At 58.8% G+C, this 10,649-nt stretch overlaps 1 protein-coding gene across 1 annotated transcript; it reads right to left on the bottom strand.

Moving 5' to 3' along the window:
• Positions 1 to 881: 881 nt before the first annotated feature.
• Positions 882 to 9,441, bottom strand: BESB_023530 (uncharacterized protein; the record flags this gene model as incomplete). The annotated part of the gene is made up of 10 exons (XM_029361055.1): positions 882 to 968; positions 1,840 to 3,160; positions 3,498 to 3,574; positions 4,041 to 4,130; positions 4,357 to 4,437; positions 4,851 to 4,997; positions 5,453 to 5,741; positions 5,908 to 5,982; positions 6,318 to 6,394; positions 6,796 to 9,441. 10 exons carry the CDS (start codon positions 9,439 to 9,441, stop codon positions 882 to 884), a joined length of 4,890 nt encoding a protein of 1,629 aa, XP_029215870.1.
• Between the last annotated feature and the right edge of the window lie 1,208 nt (positions 9,442 to 10,649).

The following is a 10,649-nucleotide window of genomic DNA, read 5'->3' as shown; positions in this document are numbered from 1 at the left end:
ATATAGATATAGATATAGATATAGATATAGATATAGATATAGATATAGATATAGATATAGATATAGATATAGATATAGATATAGATATAGATAGATAGGTAGATAGATAGATAGATATAATGCTCGCCAATTCTGCGGGTGCATGCGAGAACAGAGGCTTGGCTTCGTCGCACCACCTGTTTCCTCCTGTAGACGACTCCCATCTGCGTCGGAAGGCGCCGCGCCACCCGTCTCGGGGCCGGGCTCGAATGTCTCTTTCTCGCACGAAGTTGCGCCCTGCGGATCTAGCTTGTGAAATGCAAGCTGTGGTCTTCCAGGAGTGATGGAGCGGAATGGATGATGTCGGTGAGGTATAATGGTTCCAGACAAGTTCACACCAAGGCGCTGGCGATGCGTTTCCACCGAAAGAGTTGACGCACTGCGGCTTGGAAGACGGCGCCCCAAGCCCCCTCCCCGCCCCCCCCCCCCCCCCCGCCCCCCCCTTCGCCCCCGACTCGAAGGCCTGCGATGTACGCCTACAGGACTGCGCAGGAAGCGGTCGCGACATGTCTGCGAGTATCCCACAGGGGTTCGACATCCCGCAGCGTCTGCGTGCCGAGACACCTTCGTCGAAACGCGAATCTCGGCGCGAAGAAAGAGAGAGTCCAAAAACGCGCTGATGAATCGTCTAGCCTCTCTCGAATACGGCTAGCAGTAGGAAGCAGGGGGGGAGGGGGGGATGGGGTGTTTGTCCTCGCCCGGAAAAATCCCACAAAAGCTACCTGTGCCTAGCCTAAACACGTCAAGCACGACGAGGGTTCAGATATCGATATCTGTGACGCGTAGCCGCGCATTACCGACACAAACAAACAGATGAAAAGATGACAAGGTGTGACAAGCGGCTAAGGACAGCACTCGCGCCCACCTGAAATAAGACCTCCCGCTCCAGGGGCAAGGCAGACATGCGCACGGCGCGCCTCTTCAGAGTTCTAGACACCATGCCGGAGGGCGGGAGAAACCGAAACAAAGAGGGGAAGAGCTCATTCAACTCGGAGAGCCGCTCCCCCGCAGCGACGCATGCAGGCGGAGTTGACGCCAGTAACGCCCGAGACACCCGATGCGCGCAAGAAAGCACTGTCTCGCTTCAAATTGACTTTTCCCGCCAAAGACGAAACACACCACTCGAGGGACGACACAGGTCTTTCCGCCCCGTAAAGCCTTCAAAGTGATGAAAAAAAAGGTGCCTCACGCGGCACGGCCTGCGCGGCCGCCTCCCGCGGAACAAGAAGACTCTCCACGACCCCGTACGCAAAAAACGTAGATATGTAAATATGCACGTACATACAAATAATTAAAAATATGTATGGAATAATAGCCGCATAGGTAAAGAGCCAGCAGCGAGGAGTAGGCGAAGAGAGAGAAGCACACAGCCTGAGACAGCAACTCGAGACAGCAAAAGAATCCGACAGGAGAAGCATCCACGGCCCTCGTGAGGATACGGAGGGAGCAGAGCCCTGCAGCGGCGAGGCGGCGTTAGGAAACAAACCTCACCTCCGTCTCGCAGCCTGAGAGAGACAAGCGCGCATACACGAAAGGCATCACCTCCCTCGTTGTTCTGCGACGAAATGGAAGGCCAGTGACTTAAACGCAACGTCTAAACGGTCGAGGACATGCACAAGCACATATAGATATACATAGATATATCCATATACAAACAGATATGCACGTGTAAAAAAGCATTTGAATAGGGATGACAGACGGAGATTCACAAACGGAACTCTCCTTTTTTTGTGCGTTCGCCCGTTCTTATCGCTAGCAGAAACGCATTTCGCAAGTTCCAGCGTGTTTTGTCTGCCTTACCTTGGCTTTCGCTTTCTTCTTGGGTCCGGCCGATGCGGCCTTCTTGCCTCCTCGCTTGTTCGCTTTGGTCACTGCGGCGTTGAGAGGCAAGTCTTCGTCATCGGATTCTTTCTCTTCTTTCTCTGCGGGCGCGTTTCCCGCGTCGTCCTTCCCCTCTTCGGCGGCTGTCTCCGGCGGAGTCGCGCTCTGCGGCTCCGTTTTCTTCGGCGTCTGCACGGGACTCTCTTCGGCTTCTCCCGCTTGCCGTCTCTTTGCGTTCGTTTTCTTCACCTGCTTCTTGCCTCGTTTAGCCGGCTCCTCAGCCGCTCCATCTGCTTCAGTCTGCTCTTCGTCGCGGCGTCGCTTCGTTCCCAGCGTCTTCTCGCCGGTCGCCTCCTCGTCTCCCTCCTCTCTTGGTGCAATCGCCTGCGGCGCCGCTGGCGGAGCCTCGAGCACCTCAGCCGGTTTGCCGCATGCGTCGCCAGCACTCTCGGTCTCTTGCTCAGTGGACGCGAAATTCGGCGCGTCGCTGTCGCCCTTTTCCTGCAAAGCTGCGGCTTCTTCTTCTCCCTCGACGCGCCGCCCGTTCTCTGGCTGCGTGCGGGCCTCTTCAGTCGCGTCCTGTCGGTCTCCCTCGCCTTCTGCGGCAGCCTTCGTGACCGGATCTGAGTCCGTGCCCTCTTCGCGGTGCTCTTGAGACACGTTTTCGTTGCGTCGCTCGTTCGGTCGGTCCCCTCCTTCCTCTTCGCGCGGGTGGGACGATCCTTGCTTTGCATTTTTGGCTTGTTTCTTCGAACTGCTCTTCCTCTCCTCTTTCTGCGGACTCAGCGCCTCTTCTTCGGCCGCGGCACCCTTCTCTGCTTCCTCCGCGCCGTTTGGCTGCATTCCCGATTGAGTCTTCCCCTCTTTGTCGTTCTCTGGCTGCGGTTGGCCTGCTTGTTCGTTCTCGGCAGCCTCGTCGCCCGCGCGCCGCTCCTTTCCCGCGCGGACTTCTTCCTCGGCTGCGGCCTTGCAGTCTTGCTCAGTTGCGGCCTCGGCGTTATGCTGGCTCTCGCGCTGCTGTCTGTACTCCTCGGCTTCGCGCGACGCGGACTCTGCCTTAGCATGTGCGGAGTCGCGTTCCTCCTTCATGGCAGAGAGTTCCTGCCGCATCTTCTCCAGTTCCCTCCGCGTCGCCTCCAGAGACGCTGCGAGACTCGCCACGTTCGCCGCGGTCGCCTCGTGCGTGGCTAGCGCCGAGTCGCGAGCAGAAACCGCGGCAGACAGCTCCTTTCGCAGGCCCTCCAACTCCTTTGTCAAATTCTGTGCTTGCTTCTTCGCCTGGTGAGTCTCCGCGGAGCAGCTGGGCGCCGCACACGCAAAGAGAAACGACCGGCGCGATGAGACAGGTCCACCACCGCGAGACGACGCATGCGTCACGAAGAGCCGAGAAACTGTCTGTGCATGCATGCATGGGCTTGTGAACGTCGTGTGGGTGTCTCCAGAGAGGACTACGATGCATGGGGCAGGCGCTCGTTTCCGCGCAGAACTGCGCACGCCGCAAATCGACATATAAGTAAAGTTGCACCCACGCTCGCGCACGGCAATGCGAACACACGTCGCGTATTTTGGTCGAGTCTTTTTCGACTTGCCTTCTCTCCCAGCCAGTTATTCGGCGTCTTTCTGTGCATTTTTCTCACCGTTTGTTTGCCAATTCCAACTCCTCGTTTCGGTGCTTCAGCTGGTCGATGCACTCGTGCAGCGCGTTAGAGATACCCTGAAAAGCATCCACGCGAAAAACCTCTCACGACTCAAAAAATCGAAATGCCCTCCTCCGCGCTCGCGAAGCCATCTCTCACAAAAGGCTCGCCGGTTTCCATCGCTACGGTACATATACAGAAGATCTAGTCTACTGTGACCTCTGTGTAAATCAGGCATTCTCTCTCGCGCGCGCAAAGAGGACACTCACTAATCCCAAGCACACATCTATTCACACACACACACAAATGAAAATTAGAAAAAAAAGCAAATAACTAAGTTAGGACAAAAATAAGTAAGTGAGTGTACATAAATATATATATATATATATGTTTGGGAAGGCGGCATGCGCGGCACCGATATTTTTCGCTCGTGCCCATGCACCCGGGTCGCGGTGGAGAGTCTTGACCGGACACTGTACAGCGGTTCGAATCAAAGAAAAAAAAACTAAAACAGTTGTTCTTGTTGAGAAAAGAAACGCTTACCAAGTGGACTTTCTCCGTCTCGCGCTTTTCGGCCGCGGCCTTGTTCGCCTGCGCCTCGCGCTCCATCGACGCGCGCTTCAAATCCAGAAGCTAAAAAAAAATGTGAAAATACAGGAAAATGCAAAGCGTGGAATGCATGCATGAAGCCATGCCCGAAACAGGAGAGGCGAAGGGGAGGAGAAAACTACGGAGCGAGAAGTCAAAGACGAGTCGAGCCATAACGCTGCAGATCCACACTCCACAGCGCCACCTCTTTCTACACTCTGCCCGCTCAGCGATGAATGCTTTTCTGTCTCATTTATCTCTCCTCGCGTACCAGTTGTTGGTTCCGCCGTCGCTCTTGGAGAAGATCGTGCTGCAGCGCCTGCTGCTGTTCCTTCTTCTCCTGTTGCTGTTCCTAAAGAGGCACCGTCGCATCCGGAAAAGGGCTCAGGGTTAACGTTAACATGGCGGCGGAGAGCCTTCATTCGAGTCCGACATTTTGATTTTCAGGTACTACCGAGCGAAAACTACTCCGCACCGATCCTGTAGAGAGACCACACTTTTTTTCCCTCCCTCGCGCGAGTCACCGCGACAGAAAACGTCGACACAGGCGCGGCCAGGATGCGGCTCATCGGACTGGCAATCCGAAGGAATCAGCAAAACAGGTCTCTCTCCCGGTCTCGACTCCCCGAAGCAAAAGCTGTATCATAGTATGCATATGCAGGAAAATGTGCGTGACCTGACGTTGTAGATATACACATGTTTTTTCTTATTAATGTATTCATTTATTCATTTGTTTGTGTGTGAAACTATGTGATTAGATCACACCTGCATCGTGAGGTCTTTCTGGAGGAGCTGCTGCTGCATTTGTTGAAGTTGATGCAGAAGTTCCTCGTTTTGATGCTGATAGTGCTCAGCTCGCAGCTTCCAGTGCGACAGCGGCTTCTCCTCGGTCTCTTCTTCCTGCGACTCTTTCTTCTCCGCGCCGTCGACCTGCATACCACGCCCCACAGGGTAAGAAAACGCGTGCGCGCGACCCAAACGTTGAGCACAGTTTTTTAGAAAATTTAATTCATAAAATTGTGGGAAAACATAAGTGACTAGTAAATAGAAATTTGCCTGTCGAAGAAGGAACCGATGGTTTGGTCGTAAGCTTCTCTCCGCGGCTTTTCGCATGACTCCCCCCAGGCCGCCGCGAACGCGGCTGCTTGTTCGCAGCGGCAGGCCGCGACGCGCATGCGGAGGAAATGAAGCGCGCCTCCCGCCCTTCCTGACAGCTGAACGAACAGAAAAGTGGAACGAGCCCTCCCTCTAGCGCATGTTGTCTGATCCCGCTTTATCTAGGCAGATAACCTCGGCGCGCCCTTCGGTTTCGCCGCCTTCGTCCCCGGCTAGGGATTGTCTTTTACTCCCCCGCGCCCCTCCCCCACCCCCCGCGTCCTCACGAGCTCTCTTCGTCTCTGACCGCTGAGGAGACCCGCGGGGACTTTGTCGGGTTCCAGGGCTGCGGCGTTCACCTTCCCCGGCTGCAGCAGCTGCAGCGTTTGCTGCGTGCGGCTGCGCGAGCGCTGCTGCTGCAGCAGTGCCTTCTTCATCGCGAATGAACAGAGAAAGCAGAGGAGATCTGGGAGCTTCTTCTCGCCCTCAGACGGCGCAGACGCCGAGCGCGGAAAGGCGGCCTCCACTCCGCAGCGCTCGCACCGCCGCGGCATCCCGTGCCTGAACAAAAATCATATTTAAAGTGCAAACGGCGAATCAGAGAGGAGAACAACCAAAAACAGTGCGGCAAAAGAAGCCGCAGCGCACGGCTCCCAAGCGGGGGCCACGTATCTCCCTTTCGCCACCCTCTTCGCGCTCCGCCGATTTCTTGACTCTTCAGGCTCACCGCTGAATCCGCGAGCGGCAGCGTTCGCACTCCTGCGCCTCGTTCCACGCAGACCAGCATTTGCAGTAACGGCAGCTGCGAAGAAAAAGAAAGCCGTCAAAGGATGGACAAGAGAGAAATTCAAACGACTGCGCCGGATCACGAGACGCGCAGAGACTCGCGCATTGATGTCTCGCAAAAAAATATGAATGCGCACAGCATTTCCAGCTTACACAAGTCTAAACCAAGACTGCGCCGTCGCACATCCACAGCAGAAAAAGCATCAGGCGAGCACAGACGTAGCGCCTGCGCCTACACAAATACGCATCTGTGCCTCGTGCAGATGCTTATGCGATGCGTCTTTTGCTTTTGCGTCTACTTCTACGTCTCGTTGCGCGCCGGCGCTGGAGAGTCCCTCGCGCGTGGCTCACATGCTGGGATCTTTTTGATACTTAGTCATCTGCCTGGCGCAACCGAGACAGATCGGGCGACCCAGCAGCTTCTCAGCCTGAGAAAAAACATCGCGGGAAAAAAGTGGAGACGCAGGCCCCGGGGCGCATGCAGAGCTGTGCGCAGATTGCCGACCTCCCCAGAGACACAAGCGAAAATCCACGAAAAAGGTCACAGACACGCAAAGCGCTCCGCGATCCCTTCACTACTGCACACACATACAAGGACGTATGCATGCAGATATCCACCACAGATACCATTTTTTCACGCTCCAGATATACATACATATATCCACGCAAATGTGCACGCGCACGTAGGCATACACATAAACATGCACACATACACATACGCATATATATGCGTATATAAATATATATGTATACGGGCCCCGCCTCGAGCCGCGTGCGTGTGTAGGCCGCAGGAGGCCTTCAGCGTTCCGTGTGCGTGTGCGTACCGTACCTGAGCGCAGTAGTGATGCTGGAGGAACTCGATGCCGCAGTGTTTGCAGTTTTGCCTTCCCACGTGCCGCGAACAGGCGCTGCAGACTCCGGAGGGCGCGCCGCTGGCGTGGCTCATTCGCTGAGGCAGCTGCCGACAGTTGAGGCAGATCTTGGCACGTTGGAGTTTGTCAATTTTCTTCCAGACGTTCGGGCTTACCACTGCGCCAGTGACGGACTGCGCGGAGAACTGCTGCTGAGTCTGCTCGCGCGCTTGCAGCTGCAGCACCGGGTGCGTCTCCTGCAGCAGCTGCGGCGAAGGCAGCGCAGCGCCGCTCGGCGCGGGCGCCGAGAGGCTCTCCGACGCGCCCCTCTCCCCGACCGCGTCCCTCTTCGCCGCCGCCGCCCACGGCGGTAGCGCGGGCGAGGCCGCCGTAGCCGCGAGCCCCGCGGAGGCGCTGGACGCCGCGTAGCCGCTTGCGACGAACGCTGACGCCCCCTGCGACGAGGAAGCAGAGGAGGCGGAGGGCGAGAAGCCTGCAGCGAACGATGGCGCGGCGCCGGTCGGCGCGGGATGAGACGCCGCGCCGTATGAGTTCGCCCAGAACGCCGCGGCCGCGCCGCAGCCCGCGACCTCGTCGCGCCGCGCCGCACCCTGCGGCGGGGAGACGCCGTGGGCGAAGGCGGCCTGCATGGCACGCGGATGGGTCGCGTGAGGCGAGAAGGCCGGCGGAAAGGCGGCGGCAGTGGCAGCAGCGGCAGCTGGTGCCGCGAACCCGACTGCATACGGCGCGCCGGGAGAGGGGAGGATGACTGGGACAGCGGAGGCCGCGGCGGCCGTCGCAGGGGAGGCGCGGGCGTCGGCTGAGTCGAGGCCGTTCCGCCAGTCGTCGACGCCCCCGTCGCGAGGCGACGCGCGCGGCTGCGCCGCCGCCGAATACGTCCACGGATCCACGGAGGTCATGTCCACGCCGGGCGCAGGCCTCTTTCTCCGCTCAAAGTTCGGGCTGCGAGAGCGCCGCGAGCGCGGCGAGGACGGCGGGGAGAGCGACGGCGAGGGCAGGTTGGAGTAGCCCAGCAGGTGAGTGTGCGGACTGCAGTCGTCGTCGAGTGCCAGAGCGACGGCAGACGAGTGGCTGTCGCCGCCGCGACGCGAGCGGTGCAGACTCTTCTTGGAGCGCTCCACGACGGGAGACGGCGACGAGGACGACGTCTCGCTCGAGTGCGCTTCGCTGCCTGAGGCGAGGGGCCGCGACCGGCCATAGGCCGCCGCGGCCCGCCGCGAGGTCCGACGCGTGTGGCGGCGAGCCGCGAAGCCGTCCTTCTCGTCCTCTGCGTCCTCCTGCTCAGGCTCTCTGTCGTTTTTTTCGGGATCTCTGTCGTTTTTTTCGCGGCTCGCGTCGCGTCTCTGCGCGTCGCCTTCGCCGCAAGGGAGCGACGAGGCAGACGCGGCCTCGCGACCGACGCCGCCATCGTGCCCCTCGTCCTTCCGACTCGGCGACGCGCTGTCCCCTCGACTGCCGTGGTGTCTCCTGTGGCTCCGCGCCTCATCTCTGTCGCGGCGCCCGTCTTCGCCGCGTCTCTCTTCGCGGCGCCTCTCTTCGCGGCGTTCACTGTCTCTCCGCTCGCTGTGCCCGTGTCTCCGCTCCTCGCGCTCCCTGTGCTCGCCGGAGTAGTTTCTCCTTTTCTTGGCTCGTCGCCCCTCTTCGTCCTCCTCGCGCCAGCTCCGCTCGCGCCCAGAGGAGCACGCGGCGTGGAGAGCGGCGTCTCCCTTCGCGGAGAACACGGCCGTCGCTGTCCCCTTCTCGGCCTCGCGCGCCTCCAGCGCGTTCGGCGCGCTGGCAGTCAACGCCGAGAAAGACGCGGTCGGCGGCGAAGAGTAGGACGCCGTGGACTCCTCGTCGATCTGCATGTCGTCTTCGGACTCCGCGTTATCGAGCGCGGTCTGCTCACGCGCCGCCGTCGTCGCAGGACCGGCGTTTCGCCCCTTCTCGCCGTCCTCGCAAGCCCCGTCCCTCTTCTCTCCCTCGTTCTTCTTCTCCCGAATCAGCGCCCGCCACTGCTCCATGCGCTGCAGGCGCTTCTGCTCGTCCGGGCCGATGTCGAACCGACTTCTGCGGTGCTTAGAGGACGAAGACGACGAAGAGGAAGAAGAGGAAGAAGACAGCGGGCGTCTCTTCATGGAGTCTGACTCCCGCTCAGAGGCGCTGTTGCGCCTGTCCTTCTTCCTGTCCTTCTCGTCTCGGCTGTCTATGTCTCGTCTGCTCTCCGCCCGCTCCCTCCGTCGTTCTTCGTCGCGGCTTCGCCTCTCCCGCGAGCGCCTGTCCTCTTCGCTCCTCTCCCTGCGCCCGCTGTGCGACGCGTCGCCGTGAGTCCCCATCCTTTTCCGCTCGTCTTCCTTCTCGAGCGAAACCTTCTTCGCGAAGTCGCGCCGCTCTCCCTCCGCGGCTGCTCCTGAATCCTTCCGCCTCACGCTCTCGCGCCGCGGGCTGCTTTCCCTTTGGCGGCCTCGGCTGTCTCGCGACGACCTCGCGTGAGACGACGAGCTGCCCTCCTCAGCGGCGCCCCTTATGGGTTTGCACCCGTCGGCCTGCGGAGACGGCGCCTCCACGGGGCTGGTTTCCAGCTGCGAGGGAGAATACAGGTCCGGGGCGCCTGTCTCCGTCATCTTCTGATGCGTTTCGAAAGCGCAAGAGACTCCGCTCGCGACCGTATCAACACACACCATGTCCCCCCGCCTCACGCCGCCCACGAAGATAGACGCGGGGGACGAGAAAACGCAGGAACAAAAGTTTGCTCCTCACGGAAACGAGGTGTTGAGACGAGAGGGCGGAGAGGAAGGAAAGGAAAAAACAATAAAGTGGTTGACAGGCGGGAGACGAGGCGGGAGCTGAGGCGAGAAGAAGAGAGAAATGATGACGGCAAAAGAACAGAAAGGAAATTCATATGGTACAGCCTCTTCTCTCTAGTTTAGAGGCGTACAAGACCCACCAGGCGGAAAAACAGGCAAGAGGAACTACGTGGGCGTTGAGCGGAACTACGCTCGGGTGTGTCCCCTGACTCGAGAAAACTCAGTGAGCAAAAAGTCACGGAGAATGGAGAATAACAACATACACACAACGAGTGAAGATGTGCAACCACGTGTGAACCAGGGAAGTGAAAACAAAGACAACAGGTGCACGAGCAGAGGAGAGGTGTACGCAGCGGCAGCTGCGATGCAGCCCCGATATACGCCCTGACGCCTTAAGCAATGAGACAGCGCGACCGCGGGGCAGGTTTGCTACGTCCAGAGGGGAAAGACGACGTCCAGGGCCGTGAAACAGACGGCTGAAGAGCCATTAAAACGGATGAAGCAGGAGAACGACGGGTAAATCTGGTCCAGAAGGTCAAAGCCTTCCGGTAGCCAGAGGAAAAGTCGGCCCCTTGTCGGCGCGCCGTCGCGTGGTTCAAAGGAAAACAGGAGGGACGACGGGAAAACAAGAAAAATGAAAGAAAAACAACAGAAGCGGAATAAAAATGCAGTACCCCGCGTTCCTTTCCTACAGAGGGAGAAGAAAGCTACGAAGAAACCGGCCGCGACCGGAATGGTAGGAACTCTCGAGGAGGCAACAGGCCAAGGACGGGAGTGGAGTGGAGGCCTGCCAGAAGAAGGAAAAGTATGCTTCTCGACGGAAGGAGACAGTGCGCGGGTAAGTCGCCGGACGCCCAACTCCTGTCCCTCGAGATAAAGAAGAAAAGATGCGCAAGCCAGGTATTTTTGGACTGTCAACTGGATAGATGTGGATACATTCTTGCGCGCGTACATAGACCACCGGAGCAGCAGTGCCCCCGCGGGAGAAGCTTGCCAAATTCCTCGTACGCCGGAGAGGAAACGTG

Source organism: Besnoitia besnoiti, chromosome XII (assembly GCF_002563875.1).
Source record: "Besnoitia besnoiti strain Bb-Ger1 chromosome XII, whole genome shotgun sequence".
Taxonomy (NCBI): Eukaryota; Apicomplexa; class Conoidasida; order Eucoccidiorida; family Sarcocystidae; genus Besnoitia; species Besnoitia besnoiti.
This window is presented reverse-complemented; position numbering and strand designations above follow the sequence as displayed.